This window comes from Amphibalanus amphitrite, unplaced genomic scaffold (genome assembly GCF_019059575.1).
Source record: "Amphibalanus amphitrite isolate SeventyFive unplaced genomic scaffold, NRLGWU_Aamphi_draft 000628F_arrow, whole genome shotgun sequence".
NCBI classification, from domain to species: domain Eukaryota; kingdom Metazoa; phylum Arthropoda; class Thecostraca; order Balanomorpha; family Balanidae; genus Amphibalanus; species Amphibalanus amphitrite.
In genome coordinates, this window is record NW_024882122.1 from 348,460 (window position 1) to 372,615 (window position 24,156).

Genomic DNA, 24,156 nt, shown 5'->3' on the forward strand with positions numbered 1-24,156 from the left:
CAAGTGGCTGGATCCGCCCTTGGGCGGGGAAGTGGCGAAAATTTTGCCCACCCAGTGAAAAATCCTTAGAGGAGGCCCTGCTCCGGCCGGCCACACAACAAAACCCAATATCCTCAGCAACGCCACGGGGAACGCCCAAAACGCCGACCTTCTCGATCATTCCTCGCCAGCGTGTACACAAATCAGGGTTAGCTCTTTGACTCGGCTCAAATCACACCTCTTTTACCCGGTACCCGTCACGGCCCACGAGCGCTTTCTTCTTCTAATAGGCGGGCCCCTTACACTATGCTTAACACCTAATGTAAGAAGCGACATAAATGCCTAGATGATAAAGCCCTCTGGTCAACATCACACAAATTTATTGACATACTTTGCAGGTACATATTTACATTCATGGCAAATACTTTCGATTTGATTCAGAAACTAGTTGCTAGTAAGCTTGCATTTTTGTAGGTACAACAACGACCATATATTAAATCATAAAAAACCTTCTCATGGCATTCATCACATAGGTACCTTTTTACCGAACAAGTACCTAGCTACCATGGAATGATTCTACAATTTGTCCGCAATCCATCTATATCTCAACTGACACAATGAATTTCAAATACCCTAACAAAGCCTATAACTGTACATAAGAAGAATGCAATACTACAAGAACTATGAATTTCTTAAGTTATTCTCACATGCTGGAATGTTGAAACTCTACTTTTGTCGTCCATTTCCATGTTTGATTGAGCCATCATATAGAACTGTTTTCGTTCTTCAGTCACAAGCTTTCGCACAAATCTTGAATCTTTACACATCATCTTGAACCATGCTCCAGTCTTTCCAACAAGGTACTAGGTATGTAACATCAAAGCAATTTTGATTTGTTACAACAGCTTCAGATCATGATAGGCTTGAGGTTTGTTACACCATTTGCCAGACAAATCTCTACAAAATGTGTATCAATTCCCAAACTAACCCCGCGTTCGATGTCTCACGGACGACGAAGATTCTACGCCGTCCGGCCAATCCCGTTCAAGGTCAGCGGGGGCTCGGCTGCGGTTATGGAACGTGATTGGCTGGACGGCATAGAACCTTCGTCGTCCGCGAGACATCGAACGCGGGGTAAGTAACTGATCATATCAGTATTTGCAGTTTCCACACAATGTTTAATAATACTATTCTATGTTTGTATAAAGAAACTCAAATAAGCCACAAATTGTTATTGAAACACTCCCACTTCAAGAGTTCACAGCAATAACTTGAACTGTACAAGTTCAGAAGCAAACAAACATTGCGCCAGATTTCGTATGAAACCGTGTATGCTGGGGGACTTGTGGGTGACCTGTGTGTGGACTGGATTTTTTGTTTGTCTGTGATCCGTGTTATGCGCAGTCTAGTTATTTGTGTGCAAGCTCAGGGACTGTGCACAATATATCTTACTTCCACTCAGTCGCATGGTTTTGCACCGCAAGTGGCTGAGCGAGCCAGGGTATATAGAACAACAGCAACTTGAACTATTTGTATATACCCTGGCTCGCTCATGGCCAATGACCCTGAGCCAGTCAGAAATATGTGCAGTTGCTAGAAACTCACAAATTGCACTACTTCAAGAGCCCAAAAACAATGCATGCATGTTTATCGGTATTGTAGTATCTATGACCGTGATCAGTATGTAACTTATTCTGCATAGTATGCTGATGCGTGATGCCTATGTACTTTCTGAATTATGTGATAAAACGTCAAATTAATGTTGATATGTAATGGCAGAATGCTCCCTTATTGTTCCCGCCCCAGCGGCTAACCGCATCAAGATATACGGATTTGTTTTTGACTGGCATTTGTCTTTCAGGTGTCGCATATGTGTGCCTTGCCTCTGATAGCTGACTACTGTGCTTGGTAGCCACATTGACTGCACGCACGACCACTCACAATCCCGGACGAAGTGAGTCTCACTTATATCTCTTCGATAGGCACTACTGGCACTGGCTAGACAGCGCGATACTGTGTGATTGGATTATTTAATCAGCCAGTCTGGTATATTTAAACGAGCGGTGCTTAGAGTTTGAGTTCAGTTTCTTAGTAACCAACATGATCTGTTCGCTCGTTCATGTGCTACCCCCTACTGCGGCGATTGGTTATGTGCCGGATGTATTACACCTTTCGTCCGTTGTCCCCACAGTTATAACGGTCATCACGGTCTGCGACTACTGTGGGCCCACCGACTACAAGCCCTGATCACAATAAATCTTGTAGAACTCTGCCCTGGTAGTTTTTTCCTGTTGGCCGGATCAGTTATAATTCTTCCACCTGTTGTGAGGTGGTGGTGTTGCCCATCAGTAGAGTGGTGACACAGTAGATTGATGTTCACGGCCAGTAGAGATGATCCTCACATTTGATCCTAACCTGAGGGCTGTCTAGCCTGACATCGTGTCACTCATTCTTCATTATCTGGAGACCTATTTGTAGTTGGAAAGGCAGTTGTCTACTAACGATTCAGGTGCAGTGGAGTGTAGACCTCAGCTAACTCCCAGTCCCCCTGAACTATACGATTATGGACGGGGAAGAGAACCAGGAACAGACATCTGCAAGTAGACGACAGGTGCGCCTAACTGAGGCAGGAAGAGAACACCAGAAGGAGATGAAGACGAAGGTGTTCAAGAGGCAGCTCAAGGAGCTGAAAAGGCACACTGAGAAGATGGTGGAGGACGATGGCACTATCGCCCCAGACTTGGGAAAACCAGAACTGAAGGAGTGGACCCATTGCTATGTGAATCTTCTTCAGACTCTGTCAGACCTGAGAATCCTGCTGCCATCAGACGAGGTCGCCCTCCTTCAGAGAGACATTGAACAGTTTCAAGCACTCAACTTGCAGATGCAAGAAGCCCTGGAGAAACTGAGGAGCACAGAAGCCCGAGCTCCGTCGGTGACCGGTCGCAGTGGGAACTCTCGGACATCGACATCGGTTGCTTCTGTTCGAGCCTCCTTGAAGATCCTGCAAATGCAAGACGAACATCAGAAAGCAGCCCTGCGAGCGAGACAAGCGGCTATGCTGAGAAGACGAGAAATCGAACAAGAGAAACAGGCCATCAAGTGGAAAGAGGAGGATCTTGAACTGGAAGTGGAGCTCAGCACTGTGGAAGAGCAGAGTAAGGCACTGCACAAATTTGAGATGGAGTTGGAAGACGGAAAGACCTACAGACTACCTGCGGAGAATGACGTGACAGCTCCAGCGGAGTCAATCCAAGTAGGACCTGTTCGAAGTGCAGGTGCTCCCGTGACAACCAGCGAAGTTCGCGGCGATATATCTTCCTCTCAGCGCGCCAGCGTTTCGCTCAGCGTGGCAGATGCCGGAGCAGCGCCTCTGTCATCTGCGCAGGGCGGCAGCGCTCACATTAGCGTAGCTGACGGGCCTGAATCGACTACACTTCATCATGGGCTGAACCCTGGCGCACGTATCTTCAGGCCCAGCGCGATGATAGAGCCAGAGGAGCAGCTAAATGTAGAACGTAGCTCCGGGACGCTAGCTGCGGGACCCACTAACTTATCAGATCTGTTCGCAGAGCAGCGAAGAGGCCAGCTTCCAGCGCTGGAACCAGAGGTCTTCCAGGGAAGCGTCGAGAGGTTTCATCCCTGGGTGAAGGCCTTCGAGAGCTTCATCGAGAGCAGAACGTCATCGGCGACAGAACGACTGCACTACCTCTCCAGGTACACCGGAGGAGAAGCGAGAACAGTGATTGAAGGATTTCTTCTCCTTAGGTCAGCAGACGCGTACAATCAAGCGAAGAAGAAGCTGTACGACCGCTACGGAAATGACTTCATCGTCTCACGCACGTACCGCAAGAAGCTGAAGGAGTGGCCACCGGTGCGCGCTGGTGATGGGAGCGGTCTAAGACGATTGGCGGACTACCTGGATAGCTGCCTCGCGGTCTCACATCACGTATCGGGTCTCGAATCTCTTAACGACTGCAACCAGAACAACGAGATCCTGCGGAAACTGCCTAAACACATCGTGGACAAGTGGAGGCGTGTCGTCGACAAGAGACTGTTCGAGCCTGACGCGGGGACTCAACCGGGCTACCCGCCGTTCGAAGAGTTTGTGAGTTTCCTGAACAGGGAGGCTAGGATCGCCTGTGGACCGGTCGACGGCACACCAGATGTATTTTCGACTTCGGGTCGAGACACACCAGCCAGAGGTCGTGTCAGCCGCAAGGAAAGCGCTCACACCTTCATTTCTTTGGCAGCATCAGATGAACCGGCTGACGCCCCGAAGCACCGAACTCCACCGTCAGCGAAGCCACGGCCTCCTTGGCCATGCAAGATCTGTGGACAGCAGCACTCTATCGAGACATGCAAGGACTTCAAGGCCATGACATCAGAAGAGAGGCACGAGGCGGTCAAGCGACATGGACTCTGTAGAGGCTGTCTCCGCCACGGTCACATTTGGAAGGAATGCCGAAGCAGGAGAAGATGTGAGAAGTGTGGTTACTCTCACCCAACGCTGTTGCACAGCGACTCAAGAGAGAAGAACACGGCGTCGACTCCGGTGAAGAGGCCAGCAGGCTCAAGCGACGGCACTCCGGAAACTCGTGCAACCACATTCAAGGTGGCGGTTGAGGGCGATTGTCAGAAATCAGCCTGTCTTCACACCATGATTGTTCCCGTCATTCTTCGAAGCGAGGACGACCCTAATCGACAGGCAATCGTCTACGCAGTTCTTGACCCGCAGTCAGATGCGTGTTTCATGACCGAAACAACGCTGCAGAAAGTTGGAGGCAGAGGAGAGAAGATTGCGCTTCAACTCAGCACCATGGCTGGAAAGGCAACGGTGGACAGCCTCAGAGTGACGGGACTTTCGGTCCAAGGGCTCACGACCACCGACCGCATCAACCTTCCAGCCACCTACACACGGGTCGAGATACCAGCGGAGAGACACCTCATCCCTCGAACAACCACGCTGCAAAAGTGGAAGCATCTCGAGCATCTGATGGAAGATCTTCCTCCTCACCTACCGGACGCAGACATCGGACTACTTATCGGTATGAACTGCCCCCGCGCAGTGAAGCCGAGAGAGATTGTTCCAGGAAGCGGCGAAGACCCATGGGCAATCAGAACAGAACTGGGATGGAGCGTTGTGGGATTCGTTGAGGGATCCACATCTGCTCCAACATGCCACTGCGTACAGGCGGCAGAGTCGAAGACGTGTCACTTCGTACTCAAAACTCAGGCACGAGAAGTAAGTCCACTGGAAGTCGCACGCATGTTCGAGGCCGACTTTCGTGACGAACACACGGAGAAGAAGGTATCACAAGAAGACCGACGATTCTTGAGGATAATGGAGGAGAACTTCCATCAGAGAGCCGACAAACACTTCGAAGGACCACTTCCTCTGAAGGACCAGAATGTGAAGTTCCCAGACAACAAGAAGCTGGCATTGAAGCGGCTTTTCTGCCTGAAAAGAAGACTCGCTAACGACAAGAAGTTCAGCGATGACTACAACAAGTTCATGGCCGACTCGTTCAACAAGGGATATGCGGAGCGGGTGCCAGAAGACGAACTGGGAAACGACGATGGAAGGGTCTGGTTCGTCCCTCACCACGGTGTCTACCACGCAAAGAAAGGGAAAATCAGAGTCGTCTACGACTGCAGCGCTGAATACCAAGGATTCTCGCTGAATAACAGCCTTCTCCAAGGACCAGACTTCATCAACAATCTGCTGGGCGTAATCATCCGCTTCAGAAAAGATGAAGTGGCGATCAGCTGCGACATCCAGGAGATGTTTAATCAGGTGCTCGTGACTGAGCAGCACAGGGATCTGCTCAGATTCCTGTGGTGGGAAAACGGCGACTTATCCGGAGAGCCCGTCCAGTATCGGATGAAGACTCATCTCTTCGGCGCGGTCTCCTCCCCCGCATGCGCGATGTACGCCCTGAACGCTACGGCAGACACGTACGAGCAGAAGTACGGGAAAGAAGCGGCAGATTTTGTCAGACACAACTTCTACGTGGACGATGGGCTCATCAGCGTTCCGGATGCCGACACTGCTGCGCGTCTAGCCATGGACACGATCCACCTGTGCGCAGATGGAGGATTCAAACTCAACAAGTTTGTTTCCAACGACCCCTCTGTCGTCGCTAGCCTTCCCCCTGACAGTGTCTCTAAGGGAATGACATCAGTAGACGTCAGTCTGCACCACCCTACTTACGAGCAAGCACTCGGACTGAAGTGGAACACCGAAACAGACACACTGCACATCAACGTGGACCTTGCAGACAAGCCCATTACAAGACGGGGCATTCTGTCGACGGTGAGTTCACTGTACGATCCAGTCGGTCTGATATCTCCGGTAATCCTGAAAGGCAAGCAGTTCGTGAAGCTCCTCTGCTGTGACGGCTATGACTGGGACGAACCTGTGGCAGAAGACGTCGCCGTGCGCTGGCTGCAGTGGAGGGAAAGTATATGCTTGCTTTCCGACATCTCTGTCCCCAGACGCTACGTCTCCAACAAGGGCAAGATCAAGATTTACGAGTTGCATCACTTCTCCGATGCAAGTACATCTGGCTACGGTCAGGTTACCTACCTGCGAACCATCGATGAGCTTGGACACATCTGTTCGGGTCTCGTGATCAGCAAGGCGAAGGTGACGCCCAAGCGGGCAGTCACGATCCCGCGGCTCGAGCTGACCGCGGCGGTCCTCTCCGTGAAGGTCGCGAGCTTCTTGGACAAGAAGCTCAACATCCGGAACCTGCGCCACTTCTTCTGGACCGACAGCATGGTCGTGCTCGGTTATATCGGCAATGAAAGCAGAAGGTTTCAAGTTTTCGTTGCTAACCGAGTTCAACAGATACGGGAACACACTGTCCCGGACCAATGGAGATTCGTGAAATCTGAGGACAATCCAGCAGATCTGGCCTCCCGTGGCCTCGATGCAAGTGAGCTCAAGAACTGTGACCTCTGGTGGCACGGACCCAAGTTCTTGATGGATTCGGCAGAGCTCTCAGCAGAACCACGGTTCGTCGAGGTACAAGAAGACGATCCAGAGGTGAAGAAAACAAGAGTGTTGGTCACCAGCAGCCGACAAGACGACGCCAAGTTTGATCTGTCAAGCCGACTTGTTCCCTTTTCAAGCTGGTTCCGCGCCAAGAAGGCAGTAGCGATCTGCCTACGATACAGACGACGACTCCTGAACCGAATCAGGCAAAAGCGGACCTGCAGCACAACCACTGAAGGTATGGAGGAGAGCAAATCGCTGACAGACATGCCCATTGACACAGATGAGCTGAACGACGCAGAAGTGACCATTCTGAAGAACGTTCAGGAAGATGAATTCGAAGAGGAGTTGGTGAACCTGGCAACTCAAGAGGATCCGACGACAGATCGGAAACAAGTCAAGAAGCGGAGCAGCGTGCGCCGTCTGGACCCGTTTCTTGCCAGAGATGGACTCTTGCGAGTAGGCGGACGGCTGAGGAGAAGCGATCTGCCCCTGGAGACGGCACACCCTGTGATACTGCCAAAGGATCACCACGTCAGCCGCCTCATCATCGCGCACTTCCATGAAAAGACCAAGCACTCAGGCCGAACGATGACGCTGAGCGAGATTCGGCTGTCCGGATTTTGGATTCTTCACGGAAGAACGGCGGTATCTCGGTACATACAGAAGTGCGTCAAATGCATCAAGCTCAGAGGAACACCGTGCGGCCAGAAGATGGCAGACCTGCCGGAGGAGAGAGTGGGACAGATGGAACCGTTCACCTATTCCGGATGTGACTGTTTCGGACCCTTCATCATCAAAGAGCGTCGCAGCGAGCTGAAGAGATGGGGCATCGTGTTTACGTGCATGAGCTCGAGAGCCGTTCACCTCGAGACTCTGAACTCGCTGACTGCAGACGCTTTCATCAACGCCTACCGACGTTTTGTTAGTCGGAGGGGACCAGTCAGAAAGCTCTTCTGCGACAACGCCACGAATTTCATCGGTGGCGAGGGATATCTCATGGCAGCACTCAACGAGATGGACCGAGATCAGGTCAGGAGGACCATCCTGAAGGACAACTGCGACCTCGTGGAATTCGACCACATCACCCCACGGGCTAGTCACATGGGCGGCGCCTGGGAGCGCCAGATACGGTCTGTTCGCGCCGCTCTCAACAGCCTGTTCCAAGATGTGGGACTCCAGATCGACGACGAACTTCTTCGAACGGTCATGACAGAAGCCGAAGCCGTAGTTAACAGCCGCCCCCTGTCCTATGCATGCATGACTGACTCAGATGTAGTAGAGCCTATCACCCCTAGTCAACTACTCACCTTGAAACAGAAGGTAGTTCTCCCTCTGCCGGGGAACTTCGACCGCCCGGACCTGTACGTCAGACAACGCTGGAGGAGGGTCCAGTATCTCTCCAACCAGTTCTGGCTCCGCTGGAGGCGGGAGTTTCTGCCAACTCTCCAAGAGCGTCGCAAGTGGAACCGGACGGAGCTGAATCTCGAGCCAGGCGACGTCGTGATCATCGTCGACGCTGACGCCCCGCGATGCAGCTGGCCTCTGGGCCGCGTGGTTTCCACGTACCCGAGCAGTGATGGACTGGTACGAAGTGTCCGAGTGCGTATCGGCCGTGCTGAATATGACAGACCGATACACAAAGTCATCCGCATGCTGAAGTCGTAGGGTGATTCCCAGTCGAGGAGCCTTGTTTATTTTCCTTGCGTTCGTGTGCGCTGCGCAAGTTCCGGTGACAAAGTGTCATCGACACTATTGTGATAATGTGTCACAGTGACGCCGTGATCGATTTGTGACAGCGTGTTGTTGCTGCGAAATGTGAATCACGCGTGCCATTGTATAACAGACTGCGTTTTGTATATAGCAGACAACGTCTCTGCTATTCACGTTCTGTGTGGAAAAGTGATGGAAAATTAGGTATAAGTACCGTAATTTTGGGGAGCCATGTTCCCGCCCCAGCGGCTAACCGCATCAAGATATACGGATTTGTTTTTGACTGGCATTTGTCTTTCAGGTGTCGCATATGTGTGCCTTGCCTCTGATAGCTGACTACTGTGCTTGGTAGCCACATTGACTGCACGCACGACCACTCACAATCCCGGACGAAGTGAGTCTCACTTATATCTCTTCGATAGGCACTACTGGCACTGGCTAGACAGCGCGATACTGTGTGATTGGATTATTTAATCAGCCAGTCTGGTATATTTAAAGGAGCGGTGCTTAGAGTTTGAGTTCAGTTTCTTAGTAACCAACATGATCTGTTCGCTCGTTCATGTGCTACCCCCTACTGCGGCGATTGGTTATGTGCCGGATGTATTACACCTTTCGTCCGTTGTCCCCACAGTTATAACGGTCATCACGGTCTGCGACTACTGTGGGCCCACCGACTACAAGCCCTGATCACAATAAATCTTGTAGAACTCTGCCCTGGTAGTTTTTTCCTGTTGGCCGGATCACTTATGTTGAGTTAATTCAAATGAATGATATTACTGCATCACAAATTTCACATGAACAGGCAATTCTGAAATCTCTGACTATGTCCTAGTTTTGCTATTTTCACAGCTTTCGGCAGGAGACATTTCTTTACATCTTCTGCTTTTGCTACATCTCAGTGGACTCTTTACTTGGCTTACAGATCTCATCTTGAAGTGAATATTAATGAAAAGGGGAGCAGAAATACCTGCCATAAAAAGGAAATAGAGTAGACAATTGACTGCATACAAGATGTCATTGGCTAGCCTTGCTGCCTATGCCAGCAGTGATGAAAGTGAGTCTGAACCAGAAGAGGCTGGCAATGTGAACAGCAATCAGTTGAGTCAGCCAGCTCCTGGTCCCACTCCATCTTCAAGCTCTTCACAAGGTCAACTGAAGTCTGGTGTAGATCTGATTGAAGATGAGGAGGATGACCTAGTGGCCCATGCAACAGTGACATCTTCACTGCCACAGGCTGAAGGCAGAGAAGACAGTGTGTCTGGAAGTCTATTCCAGGCAGATGATGTTGTGGATGATGTTCCATTGGCTAGCAAAATACAGGCTGAAAAACCTCCAAAGAAGAACCAACCTGTGAAAATATCCATACCATCATTATCACAGGTTAGGTTTTGCTCAATGTCAATATGTTATCTTGACATAAATATGTGCTAATGTAATATAATCACAGTTAGATATATACCAGAACACAGCTGGATTTAGAAGTAGTGATGATTTTTTTCTTGAACTCTTGTATTTCATGAGCCTTTATCACTATGTTTTGGACCTTATAGTTGTACTCATTGTCATTGCTATTTTACATTGTGCTTGCATAAATTTCAGCATGAATTAGGAGTATAGTTGTCAGGACTTGTTCTATGAGTGTTTTATTGAATGCACAAGAGCCATGCCTCATTTTATTTTCAGTTTAAGGATGAGGAGGAGGAGGAGCCTGCTGCCAAGAAAATGAAGCCATCGCAGGTGAGGTTGGGCATATAGCATTAACCTGATGGCGGTAGGTTTTTGCCATCACATGCATCTTTGATATGCTCCATTTGAATAAGATTGTATATGTTATTGATTTATGATGCTTAACTAATGGATTTATGCTACTAATAATTGATTTATGCCAAAGATAAGAGTTGATCTCAGCATTAGTACAAATATCAGCCACATGTCTGCTAACTGCTTCATGGTTTTCTCCTCAGAAAGGGTCTGGGCTGTTCTCACTGCTGCCGCCACCCAAGGCAGCCACCACCAAGGAGTTGGGCCGCGCGCTGGTGCCCCACTCGGTGTCCCGACCGGCGGCGCCGCGGCGCGCGGCACCCGCGCCCCCGCGCGTGCCGCCGCCGGCGCCGGCCGCCGCCGACTCGGATGACGAGGAGGGCGGTGGCGGCGACTTCTTCTCCCTGTCGGAGGAGGGCCCGTCGCTGCCGGCGCTGCCAGTCGGACCGGCCGCCGGACCGCTCACATTCAGCGAGCGCGAGCAGGAGGCGGCGGCGGCGGCGCGGCGCCGGTCGCCCAGTCCGGAGCCGATGGAGGGGGCGCCCCCGCCGACCGCCGCCGGGTCACAGTGGCCCCAGTCGGCTGCCGCCCAGTTGGATATGCCCGCAGAGGCGGTAAGTGTGCAGAGAGTTTGTCAGAACGTTTCAGCAGCAGGTGTACTGAGAAAACAATGACGTATGTTGCTTTGCAACATCATTCACGCGATGATGCCCAGACATCGATAAAATCATCCATTGCTTGAGATTGTTTAGCAGTCACTTCATCATTTTGATGCAAATTGGGTCTTGCACCCTGAATACGTTATTTTTACGCCTGCGAAACGACAGTCAAGTGGAAAGCTAATTTAAGCATAAGTCAGAGTTTTGTTACCTATTGGGGTTTCACACCGAATCTGAGGCCAGCGTGTGTATCCAACCATCCCTCGTTTCACCGCCCTATGCTGACAGTCCCTCGCCTTACGTGCCGTTCGCAGCTGCAGCACCTGCGCGGGCGACGCGGCCGGCGTGAGGCTCCTGAGGACATCCAGTTCATTGACGTCAACCAGGACGACATCCTGCCGGACCGTGACGAGTGGATGACGAAGCAGCTGACGGAGGAGAAGGTGGTCCGTCGGCCGCAGAAGTCGGCGGACGATCCGACGTCGCAGCAGCGGCGCAAGCATCAGATCACCTACCTGGCACATCAGGTGAGACAACCGACCGCTGGGCGAATAGGTGGCGCGGTCCGGTAGGGTCAGGGACGGATAGACAGTGGAGTCGGGGCGTTGTGTGTGCATACAGCTAGTACAGCATGGATGCACCGTGTGCGGTGGAACGCCCGACTGTGGCCACGAATAGATGGCGTGGTCTGGGGGGGGGGGGTTAATGACGGACAGATAATACAGTCAGGGGCACAGGCGGAACAGACCGCTGCCACACAGGTGACGGGCTGTTGTGCTCATCAAGACCAGGCTGGGGAGAGTGCTAGTTTGGGCTGGTGATTTGGAATTGAATCGGGATGCGGAGGCTCAGGTTCAAGTCATTGCTGGATAGTTTGTTATGTTCGGCGTTATCTTAGTAAAGTGGCAACAGTTGACGATAATATCACCACTGTCAGATAAGACTTACCCCGTCAGTTTGATCGCTCCCGCAGACCCTCGGTACCACCAGCCTGTCGTTTCCAGAGCTGTCGTCACAATCTGTCCGGTCATCGTCTTTCCACCCTGCCATGTTGTAGGCCCTCGGTTTCGGTATCCGCTTTGAGAGCGGACACCGAAACGAACGAGGCTGACAAAGTGTGTCGGTCTGTTCGGTGTCTCGCTCCTACTTACCGTTCGAGCCTCTCGGTTCCACTGTCGGTCCTCTGTTCGTCTGTGTCTGGTGGCTCACTTCCTCTATCCCTGCTCTTCCTGCCCTCGGTTCTAATGCCTGCCCTTATATGTGGGCCTCACTGCCCCGGTCCGTCCCCCGCCGTAGTCTCGCTGTCCCTGTCCGTAGTCTCACTGTCCCTGTCCGTAGTCTCACTGTCCCGGTCCGTTCTCTGCCGTAGTCTCATCTCACTCGTCCCCTCCCCTTCCCGTAATCTTGCTGTCCTCGTCCGTCCCCTGCTAATAGTCTGTCTGACTCCCTGTCTGTCCCCTCACCCTGTCTGTATTCTTTCCTCCCCCCACACACTCGTCCCCACTGTCCGTAGTCTTACTGTCCCCGTCTGTCCGCTTATCGTCTGACCCCTCCCTTCCCCTACCCACAGGCCAAGGAACGCGAGGTGGAACTGAAGAACGAATGGGCGCAGAACCGGGCCACAAAGAACGCCTATAGGACAAAGTACGGCTTCTAGCGCCGCCTGGTGAGTGCCGCCCTACGTCCGCGAACTGTGTGTGTGGGTCATTGTTGTCGCCTGTTATACATCATCATGTCAATGTCATAAATACAGACTATTGTGAATTATTGATTTGGTGTGTTTGGCGGAAGATGCATTACATTATGCACTGTGCAGTGTGCACTGTCTAGCGGGGTGCCGGAGTCTTCAGTCGTTAGTGGGAGTTGGAGTCAAATTGGGTCAAGCGGTAGATACTGCCATATTTATTGAGTTGCATTGGGCCTATACAGGGTGGAAAGTAATTACGCGAACATGTATTTTCTTACAATTTTGACCGTCAGTGGAGCATTTTTATGAGTACGGGCTGTCATGGAACATAATTGGTCGTGTTTGTTGTCGCCTCATCTACCAAAAGTGACCTAACTTTGAACAATGACCTGGAAGGTCTTAAACAACCTCTCGACTTAAAATGGTGCAGACACCATACGCTGCACAAGACCGAAATGGGCAAAGAGCTCAATTTGGAGCTGCCAGGGAAAGCGTTTGTGATTATTTTCGCTGGACTGGCGGAGAAGGGATTCGTAGCGGTCTCAGCACCAGCATTGCACAATTATACGTTTTTTTTAACATAGTAACACTTGAGAGGACTTAAAAAGCAAAGCCGTCCGCGGCAGCAACCCCTCGGCGAATTCTGTCGCCGGATGGGTGGTCACCATGTCGGCGACAAAACGACGCCAGACGACCCGAAAACTGGCAAAATAGCTTACTCTGGCCGGGTACCCGATCTAGGATATCACGATTCGCACATTAATACGCAAAAATTCGAAAATTAAGTCGTACAAACCCTCGGGATGACCAAAATTCACAAATTAACAGCAGAATTGTTAATTGAAGCTTTTCAAAGACAATCAAAGATGGACAGAGGAGGACAGGCAGCTGGATTTGTGGTTGGGTGAGACATCTGTGAAACTGTTTCATCCGTCAAACCTGCAGAACAACTGCTCTGAGGGCTGCTGTTGCGTCCTATGTCCCGTCCGTTCCAACCTTCAAACATCCGGCAAAGGAACACATCAGTGGGTCACGAGCCCCCGGGTGGTGTCAGAATTGCGTGTAGCGCTAAAAAAGGTCACTAAAAATAAAGTATACAACCGGTGGAACATCCTCCAAGACGAGTGTCTCTGTCTAATCCACCGTGCAACGAAAGGGGCAAAATGATTGAGCGCACTTTTGTGCCCGACGCAAAGAAACTGCTCTTCGTGATTGGTGAAATCCTTACTTTCATGGCCAACAAAACGCAATACTGGTGCTGTGAGAACCTGTTTTTCTTCAGGACATACAAAAGCTGATCTGGGAAACGCCTGGGCCTCAATTCGACTAAAAATCTCCAGATGACTCCTCAGGAGACCGTCTAAAAGCTGCAAGGAGCCACCAATACCGATTACCTCACTGGACAGCTCTATAAGGTGTGGGCTGAGCTTTGGCCAACAGATCTTCACATGCTGATGTAAATCATGCCGGAACGCCTATGTCAATGCATCGCAACTAGATAAGGATAAAGTAAAACATATATTGTTTATGTCACCGCCGTTTTTTTTCATTACTAGAAGACGAAAAAGTATGTTCGCGTAATTACTTTCCACCCTGTAGTTGGTCGGGGAACGGACGGTGTTTGCAATTTGTCACAGACTGATCCATGGAGCTCGAAAGCAGTGCAGCACAACATCGTTGTGCTCGTTTCCGTGTCGTCAATCCTCATCGGCCTAACCACTGAATGAGTTCATGTCTGGTCCGGCTCATACACCTTGTATGAGCCGGACCTTGTAGTACCAAGCGGGAAACTTTGTTTGAAGTTCCATTAAACGCTACAATTATTGGGTTAGGTATTGTTACATTGCGTTGCGTGTCCGGAGTGAGGCGCACCTCTCCGCGCGCTGCTGGACGCGCCTCTGCGGGCCGCCTCCCGCCGGACGCGTTCAGCAGCGCGTAGAGAGGTGCGCCTCACTCCGACCACGCTACGCTATGTAACAATACATAACCCAACATAATGAACGTCATACCATACCGTTTGCTGCACACTGCACAGCTTATTATTTTTTGTGCGTCTTTTTCAGCACCGAGCTAAATGCCTACATGCATGTGCGATGTATATCTTGCAGCCATACGACAGCTCATATCGGGCCGAACTAGGCGTTTTTGTGATCCGAAAGCACTTTTGTTTTTCTGTTCTTCATCTCGAAAGCCTCTTACGTCTCGAAAGCCTCTTACCGCTTGACGCTGCGTAGTGCGTAACCCAGGAGTATTGGGTTGAGGGGGGGGGGGGACGTAAAAGCGGTCGTTTTCTCCTCGAAGTGTTACCATGGATGCCATCGTGTTACGATTGGTCCACTCCACTGCTTTGGTACGGAGGTACTTTGACTGTGAATGCTTACATTATTTCCTTGTTTCGTAATAATTCTTTAGTGAACTCCCGACTGCTTTGACGTGATGCAGAATGACCCCGAAAACTATAAGCATTTCTGTGGAGTGATAATGACACGATGATGAAATAGACGCGGTAAAGGACAAATGTGTAGTTAACTTTTGACGTAAACATAATTCTAAATTGTATTTCTTTTTAGGAAATGAGCGAAAATGGACCAAAATTAGATATTTCTCCCTCCGAATAGGAAACACCGTTGCTATTTTCAGTTTTGCTAAAAAGGCAAAAGTACGTTTTAGAATTTGCCTCGAGCCCGCCTGCACGCGACCAATAAACTAAAGAAAAATATGTCCACGATGTTCCCTGCAAATTAGTCGTCGTCGTGTTGGAATTGCTAAAATTTTAAGTTAATTCTCAGTGAAATTGTTGATAAATTTTGTGTTATAATTATTTGTAGATTAAATTTTTGTTTTCATTTTTGTCGACTATTAGGTAGGTAGGTTTTAACCTCTAATAGAAAGCAATGCCGCCGCAAAATGGAGATTGCAAATACCAGCCGGTCTGTCTGCCCGAGTGAGTACCATTTACCTTTTATTTTGTTAGGGCAAAGAGTTACCGTTGCCCCTCTTTTTTGGATTATAAACAAAGTTTAGATTATTCTGTTAAATGAAGGCCTTACATCCAAATGAGTGAACTTCTATGCTACTTCTCAAGTTAAAAATGACGTCCAAAATCAAACTCAGCCCATAAGTTTTTGGTTTCTTCAGACACTTTCTCTTTTTCATATTTTATGATGATGATCTGACTTCAAATGTGTTTTCGGTATGGATTCCTTTTTCAGATATTCACTCAACGTGATGAAATGTATTTGCAGATGAATAAAGAAGTAATTGGTTATTAAGTATCATGACAATTTTTAAGCTAATAATACTACAGCAGATAAAAGCCGCAACCTTTGACAACAGTTATCACTTGTTTTCAAATGTGCTCAATGTGCATGATCGGTTGTTGTTTTTCAGGGACGGACACCAACAGCAGGTAATCAACTTAGGGTTTCAGGGAGCACCTAAGCAGGTATGGTGGTTCTTTGTGCCATCCCGATGGTTCACGTCGGTCACCTTCTGACAGGGGATGCTTTACGACAATCTATCTCGATGTGTGGGTCACATAACGATTAAACACCATTATACCTAAAAAAATGCATGACAGTCGGTCTAGAAAAAATATTTGTATTCGAACTAAAAGGTGTCATTGAAATGGATTGAGATGCCCATTCCAATATTTGAAGCGATGTACATCCAAAATGCCTAGGCTATTTATGGCATATTTATGCAAATAAATATTCGTGCACTCATGACGTAACTCGTTAAAATAATGTTAAACGTGGTGACGCTTACCCTTAATTCCAGATGCCACCGGGTCCTCCTGGATGTGCCACAGAAAGACTCCTGCTGCCAAACAACCACTTCGTGTGTGACCAGAATAAGGTGGCGAAACAGCAGCAGCTTATGAACCAGTACAGTGGCGGCCACTCGTGCAATCCCCAGCGTCCCGGCTACAACCCCGAGTGTGCCGTGCCGCTGTGGAGCCGCAACAAACAGGGCTTTAAGGGCGCCGTGCCTTACACCGGACCGTACGACAAGGAAGCTCCCTACCACTACGCCGAGTCACCCTACTACATGGATAACGACGACCCGAGAAAATTCTTCATGTCTGGCTACACCGGCTTCGTTCCGCATACCCAGTCCGTTATCGGCAATGTGTTTCCACTGACCTGCAACAAGGGCCTGCGCAAGTTCACCGATCTACAGTGTAACGTGAAGCAAAACTTCTGCAAGCCGGTGATCGTGAGCACAAAGAAGCGCGACTTTGATCCGCCCGTGGAGCAGCTGCAGCAGTGTAGTAAGGAGCCACTGCGCACCATCAACATTGCCGACGTGGGCATCGAATACGATCCGACCATCCTGCGCGACTGCGCCTCCGGCTCGGGCCGCTCGAGCACGGGCGCAGTGGCCGGCAGCTTCTACAGCCCAGAGGCAGACTTCAGCGGCGCCGGCGCGGGTCCAGACTTAGCTGGGGCGCCTCAGGCGGGCGGCTCGGGAGCAGAGGGACCCCGGCGCAAAATGAAGATGTTCCGGAGAAAGGATCCACACCCCATATACCGAGTTGAAGAGGGCCTTCTGCCCACCTACGGTGGACATGTGCCCAATCAGCAGTTCCGTTTCGGAGGCACATTCGGTCGTGAAACTTTGAACGCGCGCAACATGAACAAACGTAAATGACAATTTGCTGAATCTGGCGCCAAAATGAACAGCGTGTTTGGGCTATCTCACTGAACGTCATCAATGTATTCACCACTTTACTCCAACATCATTTGTCAATCATATGAAATACACAATCTAGATGTGTGTTATGCATTTGTTGTGCCCCTCCCCCTCGGTTTTTGGCAAATACCTCGCGAAAAAAGCGGCCGACGACGACGAAACTTTCAGTACTGCAGAGCTTATCACTTTTACACCTGCCCTAAAAATTTCATGAGCCTGACATAAATGACCTTTGAACTGTGACCTGTTCCTCCAAGTCCAGACCATGTCAGGCAACATGTTACGGAACTGTCAGAAGTGGTCGACACCTATGAATAGCCGGCGGGATGCCTACTGATTGACCTAACCTGACATTACCCGACCCTCCCCAAATGCATGAATGCATCATTTTTATATCAAAACTGACATGAAATTCGTAATAAGGAAACTGAAAATCCATGGCAATCCCACTTAACGCAAATGTAGATTTTCCCACCTGGGTCATTGCCCTGACTTGCCAATGATCTGGGACCTTAAAATTGGGCAGCAATTTTTATAGACAACATTTTGGATCGTATTTTACATATGCATATTTATTACATTATGTACATAAAGATTGCATTGGGAATGGGAGTGTATCCTATCGGTGCCCAGCAACAATTTTTGAACTCTTCAACTGGTTTAGGTAATTGCTTATTAAAAAACGTCATATTTGTGAAAAAAGGCTTCGGGATAATTGGACTACATTGGCTAACAATGGCTTTAAAGCCTTTGTAGGTAGTTATTAATCTTCATCTTTCCCTGTCGTATACCTAATTATGCTATTAAATATTCGCAAATATTCAAAATTAGATACAGACTCAAGTCATTGAAGGTCAGGTCACCCTGTCACGTCATATGACCTCATTTCAATGAAAATACAGCAATAGCTGCACGGACAACACGATTCATTGCAAGCTTCTGCGATTGATAAGAGCGGCAGCCGGTGAGATGTATGAAAAGATCTCAGTTTTGTACATCGTTGACATATGGTCAGGTCAATTTTGTGACTTTTCTATTTTCAGCTAATGTCGGAGAATAGCGAGCGGATAGTCTCGACGATAAAACCACGTTGATGTTCTTCAATGTCGTGATGTTTTGTGTCGAAGGTTATAGCAAAAAAAAAAAAAAACTGCCACAAAATATAAGGTCAGTTCTGACGAATCTGCCCTCTGGGGGTCAAACTGTTGATCTCACGTCAAAGTTGAGAACACATTGGCGGAAGTGTTTAGCTGGCCCGCGCGCGGGAGTTGGCCCGCGCGCGGCGCCGCGTTCGGACGTGCGACACGCGCGGGCCGCTCGCCTCCTTACCTGGCGAGTGTGCACCGGCCTCCGTCCTCCCTGAGTGCCTGAGGTGTGTTTGAGGACTGTGTGAGTGTGAGTGTCCGTGTGGGCTCCTCTGAGTTCGGGGGCTGTCGAGTCGTCGGCTGTCTGGCGCCGGCCTGTTGGGCCCCGTCGTTCGTTTTGGTCCGACCCTGCTGCGTCTTGCTGCCGTTGCTGGGTGTTTACACCAATCAGCTGATTCGCCCTCGAGGACCGGCTGAGCCCGGCGGTCAGCTGACCTGCCGGCGGTCGACCAGAGCGGCGGTCTTACCTGCCCGGCGGACCGGGGGCGGGCCGAGACACGGTCGTCGGCCGGGCTCGACGAGCTTCGGCGTCTGACCGGTCGGCGGCGTTTCTGCCTCCGGACCGACCCGATGGATCCGGACCTCCTTCGTCTGGTGCTGTTCGCGCTCTTGGTGCGGGTCTTCGCCTCTGCCGCCGCGCCGGCCTCTATCCCGTGGCAGCACCGTGTACCGGCGGAAACCGGCAGCTCTATCGCCGGCTGGCCTGGGCCGCTGTATGGACGAGCCGCGCGCTATCTGGGATGCCTGGAGCCGTCAGCTGGCGGCGGCGGGTATGTGGTGGCTGCGCGGACGGCTCGGCGTGGCGGACGTGGCGGACGTGGACGTGCCAGGGGGAGACGTGCGGGCAAGCACCATCGAAGGGGACAGGGACGGACTTCGGGAGGGGGGCTTGGTGGGGGTGGGGATGGGGGTTTATGTGTTATCTCTCTTAACGTACAGTCAGTGAAACCAAAGATTTTGTCATTGCGTCATGACCTCGATCATTTTAGCTGCGACGTTTGCATACTAACGGAAACCTGGCTGAAACCTGAGACTCTCTCTAGATATGTCAACTTCCCAGGCTACTCTCTTACGCGGGCTGATCGCTCTGATGGAAGGGGATATGGGGGTGTCGCTGTTCTGTGTAAAACTGATTTGAATGTCAAACGGCTCCAGTCGGTGTGTAACTGCAGGTCTTGCAAACTTGAAACCTTGTGGCTGTCAGTGTCAGACTCTAGAGGTAGGAAATTCAGTTTATGCGCAGCTTATAGACCACCTCGCCCCACCAGTGTTCATATATCAGCTGACTTCGACTGTTTAGAATCCCAACTACAGCGTGTGCTTTTAATGTCATCAGATCCCATTCTTATCGCCGGTGATTTTAACTGTGATTTACTCGCTTCAAACTCGAACTGTAGTAGAGATAGACTCTTAGACTTCATGCACTGTTTTAGTCTCCATCAGTTTGTCGGCCAGTCAACTTTTAGAACCGGTTCGCTTTTAGATGTCTTTATATCTGACTTTGTTGGTTTAGTCCGTGATGTTTGTGTTCTACCATGTCCATATAGCGATCATACTTTTATCAAAGCACGTCTTACTATACCAAAGCATCGATCTCGACCCACCATTGTGAACTCTAGACGCCTCGACCGCATCGATGTAGCTGATTTTCACCGTTCGCTTTGTCACACCGACTGGAGCCCGGTTTTCTCTCGTGTGGGTTTGACGGATCAGTGGGCCGCCTTTACTGAGCTACTCCTACCTATCCTTGACTTTCATGCTCCTTTACGATGTCTCAAAATCCGCAACCCCTCTGCACCCCCTGTCTCGGACACCACCCTGCGACTCATGGCACGGCGCCGTGGACTTCTTGCCCGAGAGGGCCGGACTCCTGCCTTCCTCACCCTGGACAAACAAGTAAAATCTGCTATACGTCGTGACGTTAAAAACGACATTGCCAGCCGGGTGAGGAGGCAGGGTCCGGCCTCCACTTTCCGTAACCTTCGGCAGGTGATCGAGGGCAAGAGGTCCACTCAGCGTATCGTGCCTGAGGCCACCCCCAACGAACTTAACAGCTTTTTTGCGGGGGTCGGCCCTCGCGTCGCGGCTGAGGTCCGGGACAGGGGGGAGCCTATCCCCCTTCCCTGCAGGCTACCTAGGGTAGGTGCCTGTGCCTTTTCCTTAAAACCTATTTCCCTTCAGTCCCTCCGATACATCCTTTTTTCCATGAAAAACTCCTCCTCCTCCGGCTCCGACGGTGTCAGCATCCGGATCCTTCGCGTCTGTTTCGATTCCATCAGTCACATCCTCCTTTACTTCGTCAACACCTGTCTCACAACTTGTGAATTTCCCGCATCCTGGAAGCACTCCATCGTCTACCCCATCCACAAAGCCGGTAATCCTACTGATCCATCCAACTATCGACCTATCTCCATTGTTCCTGCCTTTGCCAAACTTGTAGAAAAAGTTGCTCAGCAGCAGCTGTACACCTACATGTCTGGCAACCATCTGTTTTCCTCATCCCAGCACGGTTTCCGCTCTTGTCTCTCCACAGAAACCGCGCTCGCCACCGTATCCGATCACATCCTCTCTGCCACCGACCGACAGGAACTCACTCTCCTCTGTCTCCTCGATCTCTCCAAATGCTTTGACGTGATCGACCACACAAAGCTTCTGTCCAAACTTCAAACCTATTCTATCGATCCGACCTGGTTTTCTTCTTACCTCCGTGGCCATACCCAATCTGTTTGCACAGCTGACGGGCGAGGAAATCGAGTCCTCTCCGATCCTCTACCCAATCCTATCGGCGTGTTCCAAGGATCCTCGCTCGGTCCGCTCCTGTTCCAAATATTTGCCAATGACCTCCCCCTCTACGCCCCTGGGGCGCACGTGGTGCAGTACGCTGACGATACTCAAATCTTACTATCTGGCAAAAAAGACTCCCTCCCTCATCTCATTGCAACTTTGGAACAAATTTTGGACTCATTTGACGCCTGGTTTCATACCAACGGTTTGAAAGTTAACACTAACAAAACTGAACTCATCATGTTTGGCTCTCGTCAAAATTGCCGTGGCTTGGATCCCATCTCGATTCGGTTCCGTGAGGACACGATCCGTGAGGGCCCTACGGTGAGGAACCTTGGCGTGATTTTTGACAAGCACCTCACCTGGGACTCTCACGTATCGGCCCTCGTCCAAAAATGCAACGGTATTCTCATCGGGCTGTCCCACGTGCGTCACCACATCCCTAGTGAACTCCTGCCTACTGTGGTCAGCGCCTTGGTCCTCTCGCACGTCCGTTATTGTCTCTCGGTCTACGGAAACGGCTCGGATAAAAACATACAACGTCTCCAAAAAGTCATCAATTTTGCGCTGCGCGTTGTGTCTGGCCGAAGAAAATTTGACCACATATCGGACGTGCGAGAGAAACTGGGCTGGCCCACCGCCCGTCAGCTGTTCGAAATCCACTCACTCAATTTCCTTCACAAAATACGCTGCACTGGGGAGCCGGAGACTATATCCTCTCAAATCCTGACCAACTCTTCCCTGCGCTCACGCTCGACAAGGCGGGACACTGATCTGGCTCTCCCACGCGTGAGGACCGAAGCAGGGAGGCGCCGTCTGCTCTACAGCATCGCCCAGTTATATAATCGCCTGCCCCATGATTTTAGGAGCCTCTCTATGGGAAGTTTTAAACGCTCTGTTTCCGAGTGGTTTTTACGTATTTAGGGATGAGTGAATGGTTCGATATGTTTACTGAGTGCTGTGATTTGGGTGCATTTTAACTCGTTTTCCCCTTTTAACTCAGACGCGACACTCAGAATAGCCATTTTAATATGGAGAGTGTTTTAATTGTCAATACAATACAATACAATACAATAGCTCACTTTTTGAAAGCTCCTTTGCTTTCGTTTTCTGTCCCAGTACCCATACAGCGCCGTCTTTGTCACACTGTTGTGTATGCCATATTTTAATTTTGGTATGTACTATATGTAGCTACCACATCCGTCTTATTTATTCATTCATGTTTGTCGTTTCAATGTAACGTATTTATACGAGTTTCGACTACATATAAGAAAACACTGCCACACATCGTCGGCCGCAGTGGCACCGGCTACAAGCATAACGCTTCATAAAACGAAACGTTTTGTACAAAAAGCAATGCAGTTAAAAGGGAAGAGTTTGACTTGAGGCATAAATACAGTACAAATGTTTTCATAAAGAAAAATGAACCATAAATCATCGGACTGATTGATTAACGATGGTCTCGCAGTTCCTACATCATTACGATTCACCTCCTTCGAGATGCCCACCACAGCGAACTATAAGCGAACCATTACCCACCTATAATATAGCGCAGGCCCGCACACACACTCAGTGTGGGCCTGTGTTTTCCTGAAGACGCATTTCTTCTTGATAGCCATTAACCCGCGCCCGGCTGGGGGTCCTGGATTTCCACGCCCTGCTGGGGGGGGGGGGTGTTTGAACACCCCCCCTTGTAACTCGGCTCCTGGGCCACGTAGCGATACGCGGAAGGCGGCGTTCGGAAGAGCGTCAAAAATAATGAGGAAATCACTTCGGTCAATTTTTTGGTCAGGTCAAAGGTCAGGTCACCAGAGGTCATTGAAGGCAAAATTTCGCCGATTTCCAGGTCAAATGTCGAAAATTTCCAAGAAGCCAACGCATAACTCGAGAACCAATAGAGCTACAGCGCCGCGGAAAAGTGCATTCGATAGCCCTATTAAAGGCCTTTCTGAGTAATTCTCTCAGATTTGACCTAACGTCAACGGTTTTGCCTGCAGGGGGCAAAAACTGCAAAAATAGCCGATTTTTTCGGAAACAGTTTTTCTGCAATAACTTTTGACCCAAGCCTTGTACGAGCTTACTTTTACCGGCATTGTGTTCCTCTCGTCAAGACGCATCGAATGAACTATAAGTTGACCTTGAAAGGTCAACTTGAAAATTTGACCTCAGGTCAAGGTCATGACCTGACCGGAAAGGGTCATGTTGCATATCAGTCGATCCGTATCGTCGAGCTGAACACATCTAAGGCGTTTTCATCGCTCTAGCATGCCTCTATCAAAAGTTATTAGCGAAAAACTGTTAGATACCATTCGTGACCTAAGATGACCTCAGGGCATAAACAAGGGTCACGGACACCATTTTCATGTTCAGTGTGTCTAAACCACTTGTAATTCGGTGTTTGGGAGTGTTTATAATGTCTTTTGTCCAAAAGAGGCGCATTTCAATTTTCTCCCATTGACTTATAATGGGGAGGTCGCAAAATTGACCTGACCTTAGGTCATCGATATCAAAATTCTGAGATATACATTTTGTACATGCTATTGCTCTTAGCAATCGCTGAAAGTTTCAAAGCGATCGGTCACTCGGTGTAGCTATGACAGACATTGAAACTTTTTATGAGGTGAGGTCACTTCAAGTGACCTGGTGACCTGACCTTGAATGACCTTGGTCTGAAATTTTCACAACATGTGTAGAATTGATGTATGATAAGGTGTACCAAAAACGGCGGCGCTG

At 49.9% G+C, this 24,156-nt stretch overlaps 3 protein-coding genes across 9 annotated transcripts; all 3 read left to right on the forward strand.

Moving 5' to 3' along the window:
• Positions 1-1,262: 1,262 nt before the first annotated feature.
• LOC122363586 (proline-rich protein PRCC-like) lies at positions 1,263-12,879 on the forward strand. Of its 6 annotated transcripts, none has more exons than XM_043333041.1 (9): positions 1,263-1,296; positions 1,841-1,933; positions 8,994-9,086; positions 9,324-9,409; positions 9,615-10,072; positions 10,376-10,429; positions 10,657-11,067; positions 11,427-11,639; positions 12,683-12,879. In XM_043333041.1, the coding sequence occupies exons 5-9, from the start codon at positions 9,704-9,706 to the stop codon at positions 12,767-12,769; spliced, it is 1,134 nt and encodes a 377-aa protein (XP_043188976.1). In that variant the 5' UTR covers positions 1,263-1,296; positions 1,841-1,933; positions 8,994-9,086; positions 9,324-9,409; positions 9,615-9,703; the 3' UTR covers positions 12,770-12,879. The 6 variants fall into 6 exon arrangements, with proteins under 6 accessions (XP_043188976.1, XP_043188975.1, XP_043188979.1 ...); XM_043333040.1 differs by having other exon boundaries at positions 1,290-1,308; XM_043333042.1 differs by lacking the exons at positions 1,263-1,296; positions 9,324-9,409 and having other exon boundaries at positions 1,778-1,933.
• On the forward strand, positions 5,249-9,329 carry LOC122363591. Its single transcript, XM_043333052.1, has 3 exons — positions 5,249-8,112; positions 8,353-8,566; positions 9,324-9,329. Exons 1-3 carry the CDS (start codon positions 5,249-5,251, stop codon positions 9,327-9,329), a joined length of 3,084 nt encoding a protein of 1,027 aa, XP_043188987.1.
• A 2,620-nt stretch (positions 12,880-15,499) lies between the features above and the next one.
• Positions 15,500-17,578, forward strand: LOC122363587 (protein FAM166B-like). Of its 2 annotated transcripts, none has more exons than XM_043333046.1 (3): positions 15,500-15,743; positions 16,190-16,244; positions 16,580-17,578. In XM_043333046.1, exons 1-3 carry the CDS (start codon positions 15,694-15,696, stop codon positions 17,450-17,452), a joined length of 978 nt encoding a protein of 325 aa, XP_043188981.1. In that variant the 5' UTR covers positions 15,500-15,693; the 3' UTR covers positions 17,453-17,578. The 2 variants fall into 2 exon arrangements, with proteins under 2 accessions (XP_043188981.1, XP_043188982.1); XM_043333047.1 differs by having other exon boundaries at positions 16,190-16,208.
• Positions 17,579-24,156: the final 6,578 nt, after the last annotated feature.